This window comes from Cynara cardunculus (genome assembly GCF_001531365.2).
Source record: "Cynara cardunculus var. scolymus isolate 2C chromosome LG 1, CcrdV1, whole genome shotgun sequence".
Taxonomy (NCBI): Eukaryota; Viridiplantae; Streptophyta; class Magnoliopsida; order Asterales; family Asteraceae; genus Cynara; species Cynara cardunculus.
Genome location: NC_037528.1, coordinates 11,130,245 through 11,152,436, shown reverse-complemented (window position 1 = coordinate 11,152,436; position 22,192 = coordinate 11,130,245). Strand labels below are relative to the sequence as shown.

Below are 22,192 nucleotides of genomic sequence, written 5' to 3'. Positions count from 1 at the left end.
TATAAGATATTACTTATCTCAATTGACTCTACTATTAATTATCTCCATATTATTCTTATTAGATGACAGTGATAGAATTCACTTCCTTTTACCATTTAAGTTGATATAACCATTGCTCATATAGCCTCACAAATGAGCATTTCAATTTATCAGTGACAAAATTTTATATAACGTTAAGTATACAAGAACCGGTTATGTTGTTCAAGTAACTACCCTGTTCTTACAAATGATTTACCTGAACAACTTTTTGCAACAGTTTTCGTGTTAAATTTAAAAGCCGAAGAGAAACCAAGAGAGAAAACCAATCCTGAAGTTTAAAAGCCGTTTGCTGCTGTAAGATGCGATATGTTATTATTACAACCATTTTTATTAATAAAGAATAATTGAAGTAAATTTTTAACGAATTTTCGGAATATATTATTTTAATTAAAAAAGAAAAGAAAATTATAATGGAATTTAGGACACATCCAAACACTTCCATGATATTTGGTATGATTTGACTAATAAAAGGAAGACGAAGAAAATAGTCAACTGAGAAAATAAGAAGAGTAGTCAAAACGTTAAGGGGTAGTTTAGTAATTTAAAAGCCCTAAGGAAGAATTGTCGTAGTTGGTAATGTCGCCGACGGCTGCTTCGTTGGGAAGTCACGTGCGATTTGCAAAAGCCACCCAATGTGACCAAATGACCTCGTTTACCCATCAACACGAGGACCCTTCTTGGTCCAAAAACACAACACCCTTCCTTTCTCTCTTTCCATTTTCAATTTCAATTTCAATTTCATTTCAGTTCCAATTCCAGTTCAAATTCTTGTTTGATTTCCCCCAAAATCTCAATCTGTGCCTTTTTTTTTCTGGGTTCTTCTTCGTATTCAAATCTTTGAGGTGTATAATTTGATCATATATTCCTATCAAAATACTACCTGTAAACAAATTCCGAGATTTGATTCACGCCGCAGCGTCGATCCCCCGGCGATTCTTATTCCACGATAGCTGATTGGTTTCTAGCAAGCTGTATTGTTGTTTCTTCATACCTGAGGAGGTATGGAATCTTCTCCTCTTGACTTCTCTCTGTTTACAAATTACCTGACGCAAATTCTTGGATTTAACTACCACTCTTACCCTATATCCTGCCTCGGATCTATGGTTTCTGTTTTTGATTGAAGCCGATCTGATCAATATGGTTTAACGCAACCTTTTAATTTGTAGCCATTTTGGGGATAATATATCATCAGGAAAGCTGTTAGATTGTTGTATTATAACATGGGATCTGGCAATAATGTCATCATATTTGTTTGATTTATGTTTCCCTTCTATTGGTCGACTATTTTTCTTTCTTTTCCATAAGAACCATAACTCTACCTTTTCTTCCTTTGCACGTTACAGCGTTGTTACTTGATTGATCGTTTAGTTGACCCAACAAGGGTTTTCGTCTAGACGACTACTACCATAGCTAACCACACTGCTTTTCATCAATGTTAATACCAAACTTTCGGGATCAGTTTCCACCATTTTTATCTGTTTCGCTTCTATTGATCAACCATTATCGGTTTTCGTTTATAACTTGTTGGTTTATTGTTGCAAACCCTTTTAAAGCATTACCCGACCTGCAATTACTTGTGCTCATTAACTGCATTCTCATGTCCCTCATCGGTTCTAAACTAACGTGTTCTATGTGAAAATAAAAGCTTGCAGGCAATTCATTTCTCACTCTATTAAGACAAAGTGGACTCCCTGATGGATGTTGGAGAAAGTGTTCATGTTGTGCAGTTTCTTCCTTTGATTACTGCCTCCTGACTTTTGGAGATTTCTGAAGGCCATCTCCATTGTATGTTTTAGGAATACCTCTGTCACATAGACATTTTTAATCTATGGGCGAGTGGGTAATTGGAGCTTTCATCAACCTTTTTGGCAGCATTGCCATTAACTTTGGGACTAATCTTCTTAAATTGGGCCATGACGAGGTACTCGCTGATTCTCTTTGTTTCTCGTGAGACTTGTGCTCTGCACCATTTTTCTTACTCAAGATCTTTTATTCTGAGTTTTAAAAGTATTCCTTTGTAGTAAGCTGGAATGTGTATTTCTGTAACTCATGACTACTCTTTGCTAAAGACATGCTGTTTCAGCTGCATGCATGTTGAACTTCGATGTCCTTTTTTTAGATTGTGGATCGTCTTTATTTTCATAATATGGTATGAGTTCTAATCTGGGGGGTTGGGCCAATACAAATCAATAAAGAGTTATTGGCAATGTTATTCCATAAATTAACATTGAGGTACTTATGTGTGTCATTAATTGACATTGGAGTAGTAAAATTCCAGGATGATGCATTTACAATACTTAAAGCTCGTCTTTAATAAATTTACAGTACTTACGAAGCTGTTTAGTTTTAGCTATCACAGTAGCTCCGTGTCATCATGTTTGTTGTTATGTAGTCGTAATCTCCGACACCTACCATCAGGACTCTCTATCATAATTTCATTTTTTCCCAAATCAATAGAAGCTCAATGCAAATTCTTCTTGGTTTACTTATCGTCTAACAAAGTAATAACATGAACATGGAGTACACATGACCACCACAATCACACTTGGTTGATGTATAAATTGGATATCATGTCCTGATTTGCAATAATTCTTGCATGTCCTGTTTGTTATGAGTTATGAGTTATGAACGATAAGCTGTACTGGATTTTCCCAAGTGCCTATTCATATATCCTTAGTGCTTAACATGAGTTATGACTAAAACATTGTAGAGAGAAAAACATGCTGTGCTAGGTAATGGAGGAATAAATGGAAAGACGCTACTGAAGCCTATCATAAGTTTCCAGTCTTGGAGAATCGGTAAATTAAAAATTCTCACACTCTTTTTGTCTATTCTTTCTAAGTTATGCTTCATATCAGTTTATCCCATTCTGTTTACAGGTATTCTATTTTTTGCTTTTGGAAACGCTCTTAACTTTATTTCCTTCGGATATGCTGCTCAGGTCCGTAGGAAGATGTTCTTTGATTGCTAGAATCGTAAATATATGGTTTACTAGCACCTTCCATTTGTTTCCTTATTTCACTTCATTTCTCAATGTTCCAAAATGTTAAATACTTCATCTACTATGAAATAGAACTTCTGTTCCTAGTTATCTTTATGTGAACTCTGCTGCATCAAAGCCATTTTAAAAAGTAACATTTCAAATTCGAAATTTGCATTTTTGCAGTGGAGTGAACTTAGATAAAACAATGGGAGTCCATTTTCGTCCCAGATGATAAGTGCATGCCTGGTTTAGATGATCTAAGATCATTATTTCAATTGTCATTCCTTCACTCTGATTCTCTATTTATTATTTTCTTTTTTCTTATTTATGTATTGCTTTCTGCTTGAGCAGTCACTTCTTGCAGCATTGGGATCTGTCCAGTTTGTGTCGAACATCGCATTTGCCTACTTTGTCTTGCAAAAAACAGTGACCGTCAAGTATGTTATAGAATGTGCATCATGTTTTTCTCGTTATATAATTTGAAGTTACTTCCGGTAACATTTGTACCTTTTCTTATGCAGGGTATTAGTTGCCACAACTTTTATCGTCCTTGGCAACACCTTTCTTGTTGCGTTTGGCAATCACCAATCACCTGGTATAGCACATTGGTTTACTTTCCTCTATGATCTGTGCCAAGCGTCCTCTCTTGAATGATATTATTTCTTTTTTGTGAAAATTGTTATTCAAAATTTCAGGAAATCCTACAAGTGCCATGATTTAGTGTTTTATGGTGATAAATATTTCTCGGCAGACCCTGTGTAAATATTGGTCACAAGTGGGGCTGTGGGCCCAGAAACACAAACAAGAAAAATAATGAAATATTATCTAATGATTACCTAATGGAAGCAATGCTATCTATGCATCTCAATTTGGAAGCATAGACGACAATCTTGCTCATTGTCACAGATAAAGTCAACACGAGACATCGCCAGGGATTTTGTTAGATTGTCAGCTAACCAGACTGTCTGGTTATAAACAAGATGGGGATTATGCAAAAAGTTAAGGAAATGATATTCTCACTAATGCCACACTGACACTAGGAGTGTAGCACGCTTATGGTGCCTTTGTTACCTCTACATTTGAGTTGGTTCTATTTAGTGAGGAGAGAAGAGCATCGAACATTCCAAGTCTCTCTTATTCCCATGCATATCCACTAATTTGCAGCTCTCCAATATTTTGCGGAGCCTTGCTTGAGTTGACTTTTTATGTATCAAGCTCGTTGATGTGTATGCATGAGACTGTTTGTAATCCATATGATCTTCATGTAGCCTATACAGTCTTTTGATCCATAATTTACTAAGGGTAGTTTTTGTGCTCGCTAAGTCCAAATTAGGGTTTCAGTATGGTTTTATTATGAGATGATATATACATAGTGCTAACTGGAAGAGTCCTTACTCAGTATTAAATCTGGAAGTAAGAGACCATATATTCCCTTGCATGTATATGATTTTCTTTGTGTAGTTTTCTTACATGATCCAAAAATTGGCTTTATAAGCTTCATGAAAGAAAATTAACCAACAGTCACAGAAATTAGGTGCAGATTCCGAAATATATTAATGGGCATCCAGATTGCTCAACTTTAACCTTGAACCTCAAAATTATAGTTCACTTATGTCAAACCATACAAGTTTACTATTTGCCATCACAAATTTTGAAGACCTGCTGCTCATCTCCTGCCTTTGACTTGAAAGTGACACACTTTGCGCTCCTCTCCTGCTTGGAGTCTTCTGTAAAACTGAGCTCCATTTAATGGACTGTAATATTACTAAACGCTTCAAATTGGAAGTATAATTCCTGATATAGCTTCTATTCGTCTGACAGTTCACGCACCTCCAGTTAAAGAAATTTAAAAGCAGAAAAGTTAACTTTGGAAGATACTTCACTATCCATTAAAATAGTTTGCTATTTTATGATCATGTGGGGATTTCTCGTGTCATATTCTATGTTACATGTTTTTTATCAGCCGATTCTTCCTCTTACTCACCCTCATGTGTACATGTATGTTAATTTTACAGTTTACACACAAGAGCAGTTGGCAGAGAAGTACAGCAACACTACTTTTCTTCTTTACTGTGTGCTTTTGATCTTGGTGGTTGTCATGCATCACTATGTATACAGGTTAGGAGCATTGTAGTTATCCTTCAAGTTGAAAGAACATTGGATGGTCATTTTCATGTATGAGCTAACTGCGTTTTTTTCATCTGATTGCTTTCATAAATCTGGATAAGCAGGAGAGGAGAGCTGTTGCTTGCTATTCCAGGAAAGGATCTTATGCCCTACTGGAAGTTGCTGCTTCCCTTTTCATTTGCTGTAGTTTCAGGAGCCATAGGATCCTGTTCAGTTCTCTTTGCAAAGTCCCTGTGAGCTATTGCTTAATGCTATGGTCTTGTTGGCTCTAATTTGGTCACTCAGTACTAACGAACTATTTTTCTTCTTTTTTCAGTTCAAACCTTTTAAGATTGTCCATGTCAAGTTCATATCGCTTGGATAGCTGGTTCACATATTCCATTCTTTTATTGTTTCTATGTACTGCTGGATTTTGGGTAATGATTAATAGCATATTCATGCTTTTTATTGTAAATGAATGCGAAAAGTTTGTATTGCAAGTTTGGATGATATTGATTTGTTTATACATATACCGTATCCACAGATGGCAAGGTTGAATGAAGGATTATCACAGTTCGATGCGATACTTATAGTCCCCATGTTTCAGATAGCTTGGACCTTTTTCTCGATTTGTACTGGATTTGTGTATTTCCAGGAATATCAGGTTCCTCTTCCTCCCTCTCTCTCTCTCTCTCTCTCTCTTTCTCTCGTCTATATTATCTATATATAAAATATGTACCGGTTGTGTGTTCAGGTAGGAAATCAAAATCTCGTAGGAAGCGTACGAAGTACTTTGTTAGCGGATGTTCACATAAGTTAACATGTTAACACACATTAACATATGTTAAGAGCACCTCCAACATATTCTCCATAATGGAGAAGTAAAAAAATCAAAATATCCAAAAAAATTACCTTCATCTCCAACAGATTCTATATTTTGGAAATTGCACAATTAGTTATATTATTAAAATATTCAATACAACTCATTAAATATTATTTCTCTCTCCTAAACATTTAAATTCAAGCAATCTCATTGGTAGAATGAATAAAAAGTCATTTCCTCTCATAAGTAATCATTTTTGGAGCAATTTCTAAATTTGGAGAATTTCATCATCTCTCTCATACTTTCTCCATTTTGGAGAAGGTTTTGGAGAATCTGTTGGAGCAAAAATCCCTAAAATCTTCATTTTGGAAAATCTGTTGGAGCAAAAATCCCTAAAATCTTCATTTTGGAGAATCTGTTGGAGATGCTCTAAATTTCATGCTAAGATATGTTAATGTATGATAATTTATTTTTAACTTATGCTAACTTATAACCTTCCTATGTTTCTCACAATCTTTTATTTCCATCGCTATCCTAACCTCCCTCTCTCTCTCTCTCTCTCTATATATATATATGTATATATAGAGGGAAGGGTAGGGGAAACCCCCCAAAAATGAAATCTGATGAACACTCTAGTAATCCTTCATCTGTATGGTATGCAAATGTGCCTATAAGTAATTGAATTTGTTTCTTGGTTTTTATGCACGTTTGCATGTTATGCACATGTGCATATGGGACCAAATTGCTTAGAAATTACTTGTATGCATATTTTTTCGGTTTTCCCTTGAACCTGGCCATATATATATATATATATATATATATATATATATATATATATATGCAGTCCATGAAAGGGGCGAGATTCAGATCTATGACCTTGCACGAGCTAGGGAGTAGCCCTTACCACTAGGCTCTTGCCTTGGTCTTCTCTCTCTCTATCCCTTTCGCATATGGGATAAGAAAAGTTAGGAGTGTGTATGATTCTATGACTAAAAATCTCTAGAGACATATGACTTCATGACAGTTTGGATCTCCAAGAAATAGATGGCTGAGTATTACTAAGAATAGAGGTGTGACAGTGAACAGAAAAAGAAAATAGCGAACAAACTTGTCACATTCCCTATATATCAAATTGTGACTTGTGAGATTGATTGCTCTTTTCTGTGGTGAGTTTAAGCAGTTGAGAGATGAGAATGCATCTCTCTCAATCTATGCAACCTCAATTTGATGTCTTTAAGTTAATTAGCTTCACCTTTCTAAACCTGATGCAAATTCCTTAAGAACTGTCGAAACAATTCATCCTAGTGGCATGACTCGTGGTATAATAAGAAAACCCACATAGCTTATGTACGTCTTTTTAACACTCTCAAATTGACATACCTTGACAAAGTTATTATGTTCACATGCTCTGAAACTTCTCAGTCATGGCATCTTTATTGTTATCCAAAACTAAATTTTGGCACAAATTTTTGTAACTGAGCCATTGTTTGTTGTATGTTAGAGATACATTGTGTATATGCTTATGTTTGCAATTATACAATGATACACACCTTTTACGGATCATTTTTCCATGGTATCAGAACCATAGATGTCCAATCATGATCCTAGATATTTGTTGACAATAAGTTATAACTAAGCACAATCATTGTGTGTTATAAGTTGTATAATGTTATTTGTTTTGTATCAGGTATTTGATGCCTTGAGGACAGCAATGTTTATTCTGGGAATGATTTCAGTATTCATAGGAATTTCGTTGCTGGCTCCTGATGACTCGAAAGGTATATTTGTGCTCCATTTACGTGTTACGATTACTTACCAGGTCAACATTGGGATGTTGTCTGATTGGTTTCTTTTGTTTCCCAGGGGGAGAAGTGAAAGATAATATCTTATCATCTGTGGCCTCATCTAATGTCACATCTGATGTAGAAAGGTATATGAGATTAGTTTGAGTAGCAGTGGTTATGATCATGTATCAAGAAGAAAGCAAAAGAAACGACTAAATGAAGTCCTCTTAAGAAGAATTTGTTGTAAGATACGAAACTAGTATCATGTTTATTGGGAAGTAATGCAAGTGTTCCTTTTAAAGGTTGGTCAAGCCATGTGAAGATTCACCAATCAAGGATTTGAAGTCGCTTGCACGAGCAATGGCAACAAAAGCCTCAGCTGCGGCTGTGAAGGCAAAGGTTGTGCAACTTTTCTAACTCCAGATGGGCAAATGGAACGAAAGTTAATAATTGTTGTAATGTTTTTTGGGTACAGAGTACTTGCTCATTGTTGCTGGGTATGGGAGATGATACAATGCATGCTTCATCAGTTCTTGCAATGCCGATGGTTTCATCAAAAATGACAGGTTTCAGAGGAGGAGATAGATCCAAATTGATATCGTTAAGAAGCCCAACGGGGTGGAGTAGGATTCCGGTAGAGGAAACTGTAAATATGCTGGATACTACTTCAAGTGAAGAGGATTAGTTGACATGAAATTCATTGATTGATTGGCTCTCTTTGTGCTTCTATAGTCATCACAGCCAAAAGCCTAAAGGGAGTATGTTTGTAGTAACTGATTTGGGGAAGAGGAAGGTACCACTGGGAAAAGATGTTGTATAGTTGTTTGATTTGATTGGATTTGGATGTATATCAACTTTGATTCTTGAAATTCTTTTGTTTGTCAAAATGTAATGTAGTCTGTTCTTTATATTTTATTATTATACTTTGTAATATCGATCATTTCTTTCTGGGTTATGTTATATACAACCTATTTCATGTCAGAATCAGGTCAAATCATGCATCGAGAATGTATAAAGTAAGTCTTGATGTTGATGTGTGTGAGCAGGCTAATAAGCATAGTGTCTATAAAATATAGTGTGTACATGATGATTATGTTGAAATTTTGGTAGAAATATTATTCTAAAAGTAGGGTGGTGTATTTATTTAGCAATATATAAAGGTGCATTTAGCTCACGTTTTCTTGAACTTCACCGTCGACCAATCTATTTTGTTCAATCATGGGGGAGGATTTAAGGATTGTGCCCCCTTTAAATTTATCTATTGTACAGTTAAATGACTCTTGATAATGCTACAATACTTGTCGAGAACCATAATGAATGGAATGACAAAAGTTCCAGAAAAATATTTCCGGATGTTGCTTTGCTTATTCATTTCCAAAATAAGTGTCCACAATGGAAATGTTATTTAGCTCTAGACATGTATGACTCTTATGTTATTTAGTTAACTAAATGACAATTTTACTATTAATTAATTCTCTCTTCATAAATTTTAAATATGTTGCCCAAAATGAAAATAACCAAATGATTATTTATCTATGTATTTTTAAATCTAGTTACTTTAACTCCAAAAAATATGTAAATTAACCACAAGAGTGGTGCCTGATTGGTTTGAGTTTGACTCCAAATGTCAAAAGTACCAGGAGGTCTTAGGTTCAAATCCAAGGAGGAATAAAAATCCCTTTGTGGCTATGGAGGTTCAAATGCGGTGACCCCAGGCCATCTGCCAAGCAGGTGGTCTCCCTGGGATTAGTCGGCTCGCATAGCAGGTTGGATATCCAGGTTAATAAAAAAAATGTAAATTGAAATCATAATCACTATGGAGGAATACAAATTCTAGTATCTACATTGTATATGGACGAATCTATAAATTTTTTCAAACGGTGACATAATTTGATTATAAGAAAAAAACTATAGGAAAATAATTCTATCAAATATATGGAATTTTTTCCAATCGGTGGTACTATTTGACTAAGAAAATGACACTAACACGATTTGAACTTGGGTTTGGAGTGAAATAAAAGTCTTGTAAACCAATTCTATCAAATAAAACTTGTTTTCATTGTAGTTTCAAATACATATGGTTATACACAACAGATTAATACGGTTATACACAACAGATTAATATGGTTACACCTTTTATGAATCTAATCTTTTTTACCTTTCGACGGAGGAATAATACGATAGTACGTGCCACCATAACTACCAAAGTAGGTCCGTCCCTGAGGCAAGCAAGAATTCCTAGATTCATGGAGATATAGAACAACACTTGACCCGATTTTAAATACGATCCTTTTTTGGATTAATTTAAGGGAAAAGTAAAAAAACCTTAACTTTATCATTTTGAATGATTTAGTTTTTAAATTTTTTTGGAATAAGATAATTAAACTTTATGAAAGAGTATGTTTATGTCTTTTTATTTAAAATATATATTTCAGAGACTTAATTATTTAAAATAAAAAATTTAATGATTTTTTCATTCAAAAAAGTTTAGGGACTAAACTTTTCAAAATTGACAAGTTGTTGTTTATCTGTTAATAGTTCAATTAAGAGACAACATCTAAAATCGTTAAGAGGTAAATCTTGTTTGACAATTTTTTGTCTCTTAATGATTCTAAATCTCTCTGAATGATTTTGTATATTGGGTCTCCCTAAACCATTTAGAACCCTAATTTTATTCTAAACAATTAACAAACAATCATATTTCATTTTACACTATCTCATAAAATCATTCAGACCACTTAATCATCCTACATCAAATCATTAAACAATTGTCAAACAATAATAAAAAAATAAAGAAAATTGCATGAAAAAATATTCCTATTTTAGGTAACATATTTTCAAAACTTTCATTTTGGTACTTAAGATGTAAAGTTTTAAACATTTAAGTACCCAGGTAACCCGATTGAAACATTAACCAAAAATCATGTTGATATGACAATTGATGTGATATCCAACTCGGTATTATTTACATAGATACTTTAAACACTTTACATCTTAAATATCAAAATTAGATTAAAAATACATTACCCAAAATAAGAATCAAATTAAAATACGTTATTCTTTTTATGTAATTTATCTAAAAAAACAAATTAAATAAAAACTAGCACGAATGTTGTTATTTTGTTCCTATTCGGTCCTTCCCAATCTGGGTTGGAGTTGCTTGCCTTGCCACCCACCTACAAATACAATTATAAATCCTGAAAGTCAATCACCCGCTGAACGACCGTTTATCTGAATTTCAATTCTCTCCTATAATTGCTTACGGATTGATCCTTTCTTCTACGCGCATAATTTACCCAGAAGGTAACCCTACTAATCTCAACCTAATTCTTCTGCCTTCTTTATCGTCTTTCCAATGGATTGTGTCTTGTTTTTGTATTAATTATCTATATAGGATCGAATTTGCATCTTGCGATCGGATGGCGAATGAATTTGACTTCTGTTGAAAATAAATTTTGCTATACGATACCCTAATTTTTGACGCCTCTATATGATTCTTGCCTATGGTAATAGCATCTCTTTATCCTGGATCTGGAAGAAGTGGAATGCAATCTTGTGCTTTTTTCAGTTTCTTCGAAATTTTACTCCATGACCAGATTACGAGTTTTATGTTTGTTATATTTATGACATCCCTTCTTGGTTTTATTTTGACTTGGGAGATGCTATTTGGGTCAGCTTGCTGTATTGGATATGCTGGGTCATGAAAGCATTACAAATGGTTTAAGATTGGTGGCATCTAGGTCTAGAGGGTACGGGTCTTCTGTGTATGTAGGGTTTTTGATGAATTTTCTGATTCTTCCTTATTGAACATGTCAAACTTGTTTCAAATATGAAATCTTTTTTTTTTTTGGCCCTTTTTTTCATTTACTTTAATCCCAAATGAAGAAGAGATCAAAAGACCCTGTTTACTCTCTCAACGCCACTTCCTTTCGTTTTTCAGTATTTAAACCTCTGATGGGGAAGAGGATTAGAGCAAAGTGAAGGAATGACATAACTGTGTTTGTATGTATAAAGATTTAAATTGTAGGTTCAACCTAAATCTATCTATAATTGTTTGTTCTTCCTGCTTTTACGAATTCTGTAGAGTAATACTTGGTCCATCCTTAAAATTTCAGGTTGCTACTGTTAGCAGTTGCTTGTTTAATTGATTACTTCCTGCCCTGGTTTGCAAAATCCATGTTGAATTTTTAAATTTAATGAAATTAAGTTTGGAAAAAATTGGGTCTAATTCAGCATTCATGTTAGCATGCAACATTTGCTTCTTTCTTACCTGGGAAACACTATGTTAAATGTTACGGTAAGACATTGACAGTAAACAGCTTATCAATTTCTATGAAGTGCTATATGTTTTGAATAACATAATAACATCTAAAACTTTCTTTTTGCTTGTTGGGTACTTCAGGTTTTGCAGTTCTCATAGAAGAACCTGAACACTGTGATCCTTCTGGATGATGAGAAATGGAACCCCTCCCTTTGAATCGCATTCATCTGATCATCCCCCCAGTGTTGGTGAATGCTCTAGCTCAACTTCGTTGAGCAGTCAGCAGGATGTTGAGGATGACGGGATGATTGCTGCTGTATTGTCTGAAGAGTATGCTAAATTAGATGGTTCTGTTGGTCGACGCCTTACCAACCTGGAACCTGTTCCGGTAAGATGATTCAGATAGCAAAGCTTATTGTGTGACCAAGTCATTTATTTGAACATCAATCTGCACGAGTTTTATCCAGACCATCAGGTCGGCATACACATCTTAGTTGATTATCACAGGACATCCTGCTGTGAGTGAATTTCCTACACCTGTTTCTTGTTGAAGAGACAACCGACACAATTTTACATGAAGTAGGATGGGTGACATCGTTTTTGGATGCTGCACCAGAGATGGGAATCTATTTCATCCCAAGGAATAAGGTTAAAAATACCAATTCCACGATTAGAAGGCTGGTTGTGTCAAGTTCAAAGTAGCTTTTAATGTTACTCCCTCCGACCCAAAATAAGTGTTTGTCTTCTATTTATGTTTGTCCCAAAATAAGTGTCTAGTTTCAAAAATAGATAACTAAATTCTTAAATTTATCCTTAATTAACGCACAAATACTTAAGAGTAGTGAAGAGAGATAAATTAATTAAGGGTAAAGTTGTCATTTGGTTAACTAGAAAGTGTAATGATTATGCATGTTTAAAACTGTGTGCTATTTCTATTGTGGACACTTATTTTGGGATGGAGGGAGTATATAGCGTTAACCTAGGTATCAATTTAGATTATCCTGATTTCCTGTGTAACTTTGGCTATAATGATCTTGCAAAGGGGATAAGTAAACACCATGTTATATGCTATTATCGAATGATGTGCTGCTAATTGATGAGCTACTGAGTTAGGCTAAAGTTATGAGAGAAATCTATGGAGTCAGAGGATGTGCTATTTTAGTTGTGTGGAAGTTGTTTAAACATGTCGGAATAGAAGGAATTTAAAAGGATATATCCTGGTATATGGGGTCAACATTGTGGCAGAAGTATGGAGAGATTACTAAGATGCCAATCATTGGATAAGATTAGATGACAAAGTGATGGCACCCATTGGATGAAAATAAAGTACTACCAAGGTTGAAGAGGAAGTTCTACACTTTGGTACTGAGTTCCTCTGATTTATTGGCTGAATGTTCAAAAGACAAGTACATAAGATGTGTAAGAGAAATAGCTGAAGTGGGAATGCAGACAAATTACAAAAAAGATAGGGTTAGAAATGAGAATACTATGAAAAAGTGAGCTCACCCGGATGGGTGAGTAATTAGGCAACTCAGGTTGAGAGCTTTTGGCCATCTCCAACGTAAAGCTCCGCTTATGTTGGTGAAAAGGGAAATTTGTTTGGGAAAGGGTGAGGAATGGGCCACAAATAGCAGAGAGGAATTTGAATGTTAGTATATTGCAAGCATGTCTCTTGTTGACGAGATAAGCCATACTATTTTACATGAAGTACGAAAGGCGGTATTGGATTCTTCACCAGAGTAGGAAACAAGTTCATCCCAAGGAATAACATAAGAATACTGGCTGATTGTGTCAAGTTCAACGTAGCTCTTACTGTCATATACAAACAACCTAGCTATCAATTTACATTTTGTCCTGATTTTGTGTAACTTCGGTTATGATCTTGCGAAAGAGACAAGTAAAGACCATGTTGTATGCCATATGTTGATGATGTGGTGCTAATTAATGAGTTACTATGTCAGTCCAAGGCTCCAAGCTCAAGTTATGGGAGAATTTGTGGAGTCAGAGGGTGTGTTACTTTAGAGTGTGCAGGGATGCTATTCATATTGCAAGCCTGTATTGATTCCCTTTTTCTAATTGCTGTTTAGGTTTTGTTTGGCTTTTATCCTCTTCTTCTCAAGGAGCTAGAAATTGATGCCTTTGAGCGAAGATAGATTGTTATGTATATGACCTCAATCATGAGATGATGCCATTCTTAGAAGATCTACCTAGTTAGTTACCTCTATGGCACCAAATGTCATACTTGGTTCTTGTCTAATTTATATGTTCTTGACATTTTCAGCATATTCCACGGATTAATTCCTTCATCCCCAATATAAGTGATGCCAGTTTGGATCATCAACGATTGAGTCAGAGGTATGTATTTAGTTTGCTTGATATTGTAAATTAACCATCAATGTCTATAGTATTAGTAATTATTACTATCATCATTACTGCTAGGTGTGGGTAGGGGTGGACGCATGGTGTTTTTTCATTGCTTTTAGAGATTCACCAGGTGCATGTGATTGAGAGGTGATAGAAGAGAGGTGTGGGAAAAGAACTGAAACAGTTTTAAAGATTTTGAGCTTCACACCTAGACTATGTAGGATATCTTGAGCATCTCATTTAGGCATTGTCACACAAAAACCCTAAACCTACTATGAATGGCCCTTTTTGATATGATTGTGAACTGTTGGGAGCTTAATTTAGCCCTTACGAGCATCAGGGTTGTGCAACCTCATTTGTAGTTGTAATTTATTTGTAATTTTAAACCTTTAACAATAACTTTTATCAAATGGATCCATCCAAGTCAAATCTATTAATTTTAATTAAAAAGGTCCAAGTAAACATTTAATTTGTAACAAAACGAATGTGGCAAGTAAATTATACATTGTACAGTTCTGCTTGTATGCAAAACAATAATAACAGTTGGGTCGTAGCATGCAAAAGACAGGAAGGGATAAAACAGTTAATGTGTAGACTGTGGATGGAAAAAGAGGGAAGGTCAGCAGGATAGGCCTATATTATGCATATTGCTGCATAGTTGATCTTTCCAGGCTCATGGAACGAAGTGATACACAAATTTACTACAAATCAACTAGTCCCCCGAATGCCATGCCTTTTCATTTGGTAAAGCTAATCGTGTTTCGTTGTCTTTTCATTATAAGCTGATCTCTGTGCTTGCAAATTTATTAGCATATTCAGCTTTACAACAAGAATATGAAAGGCACATATTCAGCTTTACCAAACAAAGAGCTGCGGGAGGGGGATGCTATTGTAAAGCAATAATGTGTTAATTGTAACATCCCTTGGAACGTGAAATTTTCATATTCAACACTGACAGAACAGGATGGTAATTTATTGGAGTTTCTACCAAATCTGAAGAGATTGTAAAGAAAAAAGTAAAATGGTGTAGTTCTCCGAGAATGTCCACTTGAATGGTCCCTAATTGACTGAAGTTGAAAAATTATGGTTACCAAATATTTACTATACTTTCTGCAATCAAACATTTAACAAGGACATCCTAGTATTTACAGTGTATGTATCTTTCTTCAGATTACAAGTTTATGGTTTATATGAAGTGAAGGTATCTGGTGACGGAAATTGTCAGGTGTGTCTGGTTTCTGTACATTTCAATGTATTTTTTTTTCATTATTATTAAATTGCTTTCTTTCATGTCTTTCAGTTCCGTGCACTTTCTGACCAGCTCTACCGGTCACCTGAGTATCACAAACATGTCCGGAAGGAGGTTGTGAAGCAGGTTGGTTCTGGACTAGCTTTTCTGTGTGCAATATGCTTATCTCAAGTGCCGTGTCTTTTCGTATATTACCTCAAATATGCAAGAATGTGGTTTGCACGGGTTCTCTCGAGTTTATCAATAAGGTTTGGTGGTATTTTCATTTAACTTGGATGGAGATGGTGATTATTTGGGAGGGATATAACATGAATTCTGGCAGAGGATCTGGTGATATGCCTAGTGATATTTCTCACTTCCTTTTTCAGCTCAGACATGCTAAATATAGTTCTGCTCTTGAGCAGCAACAATCTTAGAATTAACGGGTTATAAAATCCCATAGTTACTGTTCTTTTATGGAGTACGTCTTCATTTTATTGTACCAGACTCAGGTAATACTCTTATTTGTTTGTCTGATTCTGCTCTAACTCCTTGATTATTGATCTAGTGTCTGTTGAGTCATCCTCTTTTTGGAACATTCGAAGAAATTGCAACCAGTACTTCTGTGTGCTTTAATTTGCGAGTCCTGTCAAAAAAACCAATTGATAGGATCGCAGAGAGCCAATCGAGGATGATCTATGTCGGGATATCTTTGGTATACCTAACCTATTATATGCTATACACTCGATGTCGCTTGTTATAGTCACCAGTGCGTGCATGCATGCATCACAATTATTACTGGCATAAAAAACCTATTATGTGTAGTCCACTGTGTTGCTTCTGATAAATGAGATGGTTCTACCTGAATCAAATTAATTGGTTTTCATGTGTACAATTTTAGGAAGCCACCTCATCATAGGGGCAGATTGGTGTACCTTACAGAATATCTGTTAATCATATGTCTTCTCATTTCTGCTAATGTTTGTCTCATCTGTTAATTTTCCAGCTGAAGGACTGCCGAGCTCTATACGAAGGCTATGTTCCAATGAAGTACAAACACTATTACAAAAAAATATCCAAGTAGGATACTTCGTACGGGGTCGTGACTTATCTTATCTTAAAGAAAATCACTTAAAAGTGCATGTGACATGTCTTATATGCATGCAGCATTATGGTTCTTCAGTACCATTTATTTGATTTTCTGTTGGTATATAAGAATATATATGTTTTTGTAACTGAATCGTGGCACTTACAGATCTGGTGAATGGGGGGATCATGTTACTTTGCAAGCGGCTGCTGATAAGGTTTGTTTTCTTCATATTTTAACTTCAGGCAACTATGTCATTATCAACATATTCAAATGATTCAGATTTCCGGCATTTCTTTTCCCATGTAGTTTGCTGCCAAGATATGCCTTTTAACCTCATTCAGAGATACTTGTTTTATAGAAATTACTCCACAACATGAGACGCCTACGCGAGGTATTACATTTGATGATTGCACATCAACTTCTTTTCTTCTCTTGTAAACAGGATTCACCATAAATCTTAAACACCCCACCCCAAAAAGAAAAAAAGTTAGAGCTAGTCGTCCACACAATGCTCAATGTTCATCGTTCTTCTTGGTAATTGTCTTATGATTCCAAAAACATCTTAAAATTCTTAAACCGTATATATGCATTATAATTGGCACCTCAGGTCAAGTAGTGAACTCATATTCAGTATACTTGTATTTTTTTCCTTAAAGTTACCCTTCCTGTAGGGTCCTGTGGATTTAAACTTTTTTCCTGGTTTCCTATTAATACACAGAGTTGTGGCTAAGCTTTTGGTCTGAGGTGCACTACAATTCACTTTATGAGATCCGAGGTGTGGTTTCTTCGCTTTATGATCAGGAAAGATCCAGAAATTAGAGGGTGGTGGTATGCTGCTAATCATAGTTGCTTGTTTTGCAGAAGCTATGGTGCAACATAAGCCGAGAAAGAAGCACTGGTTGTTCTAAGGAAAGATTATATCTGGAACTGGCTGCAACATACAGGAGAATGTCAAACATCGCAGAATTTTATCTTTTTTATTCTTTTTTTATGTGAATGTTATAGCATATCAAATATCCCATTTGAGTTCATCTGTATACCCCAATAAACAAAGTGACAATTGTTAGGCAGCCCTGCTCATTGAGCATACGTAATGTACATTCATGTGCAAGTCAAATATTATTGTCAAATATTGATTTAAAAAGCATCTCTTCTTGAGATGTCTTCATTTGTGATCCGTTTCAAACTACATTATAATGCCCTGACGCAATCAAGAAATAACACCAGATTGTCATCAATGTCCATTGGGTGTCCAATCAAAGGATATGCACCAAAATGCGTTCCTCAACACAACACTAAAACAAGCTGCAAATTTTGATCCTGATCTTGCAGGGTCAAGATTGTGTATTGGTTTCTTGGATGAATGAAGTAGAAAAGCAAATATGATGCAAACCACAAAACCAAAAACATATAATCGGACAGATGCTAAAGACTAAAGAGTCATTCAGGATAGGAGAAAAAGCAACTGTCAGTGTATTCCCAAACCTATATAGAGAAGTCAACCTAAAATCACTGCAACCAAGATAACACAGAATTACATGAACCATACAATCATACCCTCAGAATCTGAAGTTTGGATGCAAAAGCAATGGCAACCCAATCAGGTTGCGAAGATGACCACTGCAACTGTTCTATTTCGGCACCAGCAGTGTAAGCCAAAATGGGATCCAATCCACCTTCGATAGGTTGACCCATGGAAGATAGATCCCAGATGAGAGCCTGAGAATCATCACCAGCGGTACAGATGTGGCACGAACTGTGTGGAGCCCAGGCTATGGCATTGACACTGGCCTGGTGCCTTTGCAGCTCCACCACCGGTAGTGTTGGGTGACGAATGTCGAGCACGACGACCTTGGCACTGTCCATTATGATGGTGGCCATGTATTTAGGGTCCTGCTTGTTCCAGCCCAAACGAACTAGCGGGGTGTCAGGCTCGGAGCTCTCATAGATGATGGTGGAATGCTCTTTATCGCGAAGATCGAAGACTCGGACCGAACCATCGGCGGAGACGGATGCGAAAACGCCAACGCCGCCCCATGCGATGTCATAGACCTCCTTATCGTGAGCAATAAGCTGCGTGTCTACGGTCTCCCTCTCGATGTCCCAGATGGTACAGGTGGTATCAATACTGGAAGTGCCTATGCGCTTCGGTTCGGCCTCGTTCCAATCAAAAGAAGTGACCGGACCGCAAAATTCGCTGTTGCGATTGTTGTTGAGGAGGCTCTTCATTTCGACCCGACGGGAACTGCTACTGCCGTTGTGAGAAGTTTCGTCATCGCCGCCATCGTCGTCCTCGGAGATACGCCAAATGCGGAGGAAGTCGCTGGAAGTGGCAAGGAGGTCTGGCTTCTGGCACTCCTTATCAGGGATGAAGATGACCTTGGTAGGTGGATAGGGGTGTTCAAAGGAGAGTGTGGGATCAGATCTAATCTCGCCATTGGAGTCATCGAGTTGGACGATTTCAACACGGTTAGGGTACTGCTCAAGAAGGCTAGCGATTGCAAGACGATACTTCTTGTCACGGCGGACGCTCCAGTTCATGGCGTAGATATGCCATGGCGCCTCATAGGTATAGATCTCGGAACGTCTCTGTTGCTCGTCGGATCCATCGTGGTTGGGATCGGTGTTGGCACCCATGGCCACAACAATTCTTGTAGACTGTTTTATCTTCTTCGTCAGGTTAACCTAAATAGGAAATTGGGGAGGAGTATGATTCAGATAATTCCTACCCTACCTACACCTTCTGGAACTTATTATTATTATTGGATTGGATTGGATTGGATTTCACCCATTTATTTCTACCAAATCCCGTACTATTTTTATATTTATGTTTTTCCTTTATTTAATTATAATATACACATATATTAAATTATATTTTAATTATCTAACAACAGCATAAAATCTGATATTAAATATAAAATTGTTGATTCACATGTTGTTTTTCACATTATTTCCTTTTCTGTATTGTAATTTAATATTTATTATTTAAGAAATGGTATATATTAATATTTTTGTTTAATATATATATATATATATATAAGTTCAACTGCAAACCGACTTTCGTTTGTAAATCAAATGATAAAAGAGAGTGTGACACATGTCTCCGATGTCCAAATTCCCTATGAATAGTGAAGGTGGACGCTCATAAATTATTCATGACGAATGATACAACATTCATGATGAATAATATGCGATCTTGATTCATATTAAATTAATTCATTATTCATGTTGATACAATTTTTTTACAATTCAGACAACAATATTCGACATAAATGTACATAACATCTGCCCGGTGAGCAGGGGTTGGGCTGGTTGTCACTTTGCTTATTGGGGTATGCATATAAACGCAAATGGGATATTTGATATGCTATAACCTTCAGATAAAAAGGAAAAAAGAAAGATGAAATTATGTGAATTTTGACATTCTCTTGTATGTTGTTGACAGTTCCAGATACGATAATCTTTCCTTAGAATAACCGGTGCTTCTTTCTCGGCTTATGTTGCACCATAGCTTCTGCAAAACGAGTAACTATGACTAGCAGCGTACCCCCCCCCTCTAATTTTAGAACTCTTCTTCGATCATAATGCAAAGAAACCACACCTCGGATCTCCTAAAGTGAATTGTAGTGCACCTCCAGCCAAAAAATTTAGCCATAACTTGGTGTGTATTAAAAGGGAAACCAAGGAGAAAGGATTAAATCCACATGACCCTATAGAAAGAGCAATTTATGGAAAATACAAGACTACTCTGAGTACAGAGTTCATTGATTGACCTGAGGGGTCAATTACACATATATACAGTTTAAGAATTTCTTTAAGATGTTTTGGAATCATATGACATTACCAAGAAGAACGATGCACATTATGCATTTGTGGACGATTAGCTTTAACTTTTTTTTCTTTTTGGGGTCGGGTGTTTAAGATTCATGGTGAATCCTAATTACAAGAGAATAAAAAAAAATTGATGCGCAATCACCAAATTTTATACTCATGTATGCATCTCATGTTGTGGAGTAATTACTATAAGACAAGTATCTCTGAATGAGGTTTAAAAGGCATATTTTGGCAGCAAACTACCTGGGAAAAGAAAAAGCAGCAAATATGAATAATTTGAATATATTAACAGTGACATTGTTGGATGAAGTTGATATATGGAGAAAACACACCTTATTGGCAGCAACTTGCAAAGTAACGTGATTCGCCCGTTCACCATATCTGTAAGTGCCAGGATTCAGTTACAAAAACATATATATTCTTATATACTAACAAAAAATCATATATATATGGTACTGAAGAACCATAATGTTGCATGTAAATAAGACATGTCACATGCACTTTTAAGTGATTTTCTTTAAGATAAGAGATGAAGCATTCTGCTTGGATATTTTTTTCGTAATAGTGCTTGTACTTCATTGAAACGTAGCCTTTATATAAAGCTTGACAGTCCTTTAGCTGGAAAATGAAGAGATGAGACAACATATGTTTAACAGATATTCTGTAAGGCGCACCAATCTGCCCCTAAGATGAGATAGCTTCCTAAAATTGAACACGTGAAACCGATTAATTTGATTTAGGTAGAACCGTTTCATTTCTCAGAAGCAACAGAGAGTGGACCACACGTAATAGGCTTTCTATGTTGATGATAATTGTGATGCATTCACTAGTGACTATGACAAGCGAGACAGACTGGATAGCATATTGTAGGTTAGGTATACCAAAGATATCCCTATATAGACCCTCCATTTTTCCTGTCGTTTACTCGTGAAACTGACATGTACAATATATAAAGATAGTAAGTAAAAAATTTAATCATGTAGACAAGAAAAATCTCCGATTCCCGGTGGGCAGGGTATGAGATAGGATTTCTAAGTGAGGGTGAGCATCACTTAAATACGTAAATATAAATATTAGCCTTCTCTCAAGTAGAAAATGAATCCACAATTGTTTTTCTTTTGTTAAATATTTCTGTAACGATAAGTCGTTGAACATCTCAACCAGTTATGATATAATTTTTTTATTATAGAGTTTGAAAAGTCAAAATCTCTAAAATAATTTACATCCAACTCCAGCATGTACTATATTTTAACAATTCTAACATTAATTATATTAATGAAAAAATCATTATATTTAATAAAATAATATTTATCTTTCCTACACATTTAATTTCAATACTTCTTATTGGAGATGTTTATCTAATCTTTCTTTTTTTTTCTCTATTTTAACATACCATTTAGCATAGATCAGGGATGGATCCAGAAATTTTTTTATATGATGGCACCGTTATATGATGGCACCGTATAATCTATATATATATTAAAGAAGAAACCACTATGTATGATGTGGCCTCTTCTAAAAGCTAGGAGCTTATTTATCTTTTTTCTCCTTTTTTTGGTTTTTTAAAATACTAATTAAGTTAAAGACTATTATGCCCCTACAAGCAAATTGTATATTTCATAATAGATGAGATCATTTGGTAATTTTGCATCCAACTAAGTTTAACCTCCCAAATTATTC

The 22,192-nt window shown here is 35.5% G+C and overlaps 3 protein-coding genes across 11 annotated transcripts; 2 read left to right on the top strand and 1 right to left on the bottom strand.

The window, feature by feature from the left end:
• Positions 1–732: 732 nt before the first annotated feature.
• LOC112516040 (probable magnesium transporter NIPA8) lies at positions 733–8,716 on the top strand. Of its 4 annotated transcripts, XM_025123098.1 has the most exons (14): positions 750–1,038; positions 1,685–1,960; positions 2,750–2,837; positions 2,919–2,980; positions 3,374–3,459; positions 3,544–3,617; positions 5,038–5,140; positions 5,254–5,382; positions 5,466–5,565; positions 5,673–5,792; positions 7,639–7,729; positions 7,815–7,881; positions 8,038–8,134; positions 8,211–8,716. In XM_025123098.1, the coding sequence occupies exons 2-14, from the start codon at positions 1,868–1,870 to the stop codon at positions 8,418–8,420; spliced, it is 1,320 nt and encodes a 439-aa protein (XP_024978866.1). In that variant the 5' UTR covers positions 750–1,038; positions 1,685–1,867; the 3' UTR covers positions 8,421–8,716. The 4 variants fall into 4 exon arrangements, with proteins under 4 accessions (XP_024978858.1, XP_024978865.1, XP_024978848.1 ...); XM_025123097.1 differs by having other exon boundaries at positions 748–1,038; positions 1,692–1,960; positions 2,750–2,980; XM_025123080.1 differs by having other exon boundaries at positions 748–1,038; positions 2,750–2,980.
• Positions 8,717–10,915: 2,199 nt separating this feature from the next.
• LOC112524420 (OTU domain-containing protein DDB_G0284757) lies at positions 10,916–17,850 on the top strand. Of its 6 annotated transcripts, none has more exons than XM_025134234.1 (10): positions 10,916–11,038; positions 12,138–12,384; positions 14,278–14,351; positions 15,531–15,585; positions 15,661–15,735; positions 16,595–16,668; positions 16,844–16,892; positions 16,985–17,069; positions 17,397–17,453; positions 17,543–17,850. In XM_025134234.1, exons 2-10 carry the CDS (start codon positions 12,184–12,186, stop codon positions 17,584–17,586), a joined length of 714 nt encoding a protein of 237 aa, XP_024990002.1. In that variant the 5' UTR covers positions 10,916–11,038; positions 12,138–12,183; the 3' UTR covers positions 17,587–17,850. The 6 variants fall into 6 exon arrangements, with proteins under 6 accessions (XP_024990002.1, XP_024990020.1, XP_024990010.1 ...); XM_025134222.1 differs by having other exon boundaries at positions 10,917–11,038; positions 17,540–17,850; XM_025134228.1 differs by lacking the exon at positions 10,916–11,038 and adding an exon at positions 11,608–12,032 and having other exon boundaries at positions 17,540–17,850.
• A 192-nt stretch (positions 17,851–18,042) lies between these two features.
• Positions 18,043–19,400, bottom strand: LOC112524412 (WD repeat-containing protein LWD1). Its single transcript, XM_025134209.1, has one exon. It carries the CDS (start codon positions 19,313–19,315, stop codon positions 18,230–18,232), a length of 1,086 nt encoding a protein of 361 aa, XP_024989977.1. The 5' UTR covers positions 19,316–19,400; the 3' UTR covers positions 18,043–18,229.
• Positions 19,401–22,192: the final 2,792 nt, after the last annotated feature.

What these genes read in the sequence shown, in the direction of transcription:
- LOC112516040 (XM_025123090.1), top strand. Translation starts at nt 1,868, where the DNA reads ATGGGCGAGTGGGTAATTGGAGCTTTCATCAACCTTTTTGGCAGCATT. An exon ending in ATGCATCACTATGTATACAG is followed by an intron (nt 5,141 to 5,253) that starts GTTAGGAGCATT and finishes CTGGATAAGCAG; the next exon opens with GAGAGGAGAGCTGTTGCTTG. An exon ending in CTGCGGCTGTGAAGGCAAAG is followed by an intron (nt 8,135 to 8,210) that starts GTTGTGCAACTT and finishes TTTTGGGTACAG; the next exon opens with AGTACTTGCTCATTGTTGCT.
- LOC112524420 (XM_025134222.1), top strand. Translation starts at nt 12,184, where the DNA reads ATGATGAGAAATGGAACCCCTCCCTTTGAATCGCATTCATCTGATCAT. An exon ending in GGAAGGAGGTTGTGAAGCAG is followed by an intron (nt 15,736 to 16,594) that starts GTTGGTTCTGGA and finishes TTAATTTTCCAG; the next exon opens with CTGAAGGACTGCCGAGCTCT. An exon ending in TATTACAAAAAAATATCCAA is followed by an intron (nt 16,669 to 16,843) that starts GTAGGATACTTC and finishes TGGCACTTACAG; the next exon opens with ATCTGGTGAATGGGGGGATC.
- LOC112524412 (XM_025134209.1), bottom strand. Translation starts at nt 19,315, where the DNA reads ATGGGTGCCAACACCGATCCCAACCACGATGGATCCGACGAGCAACAG.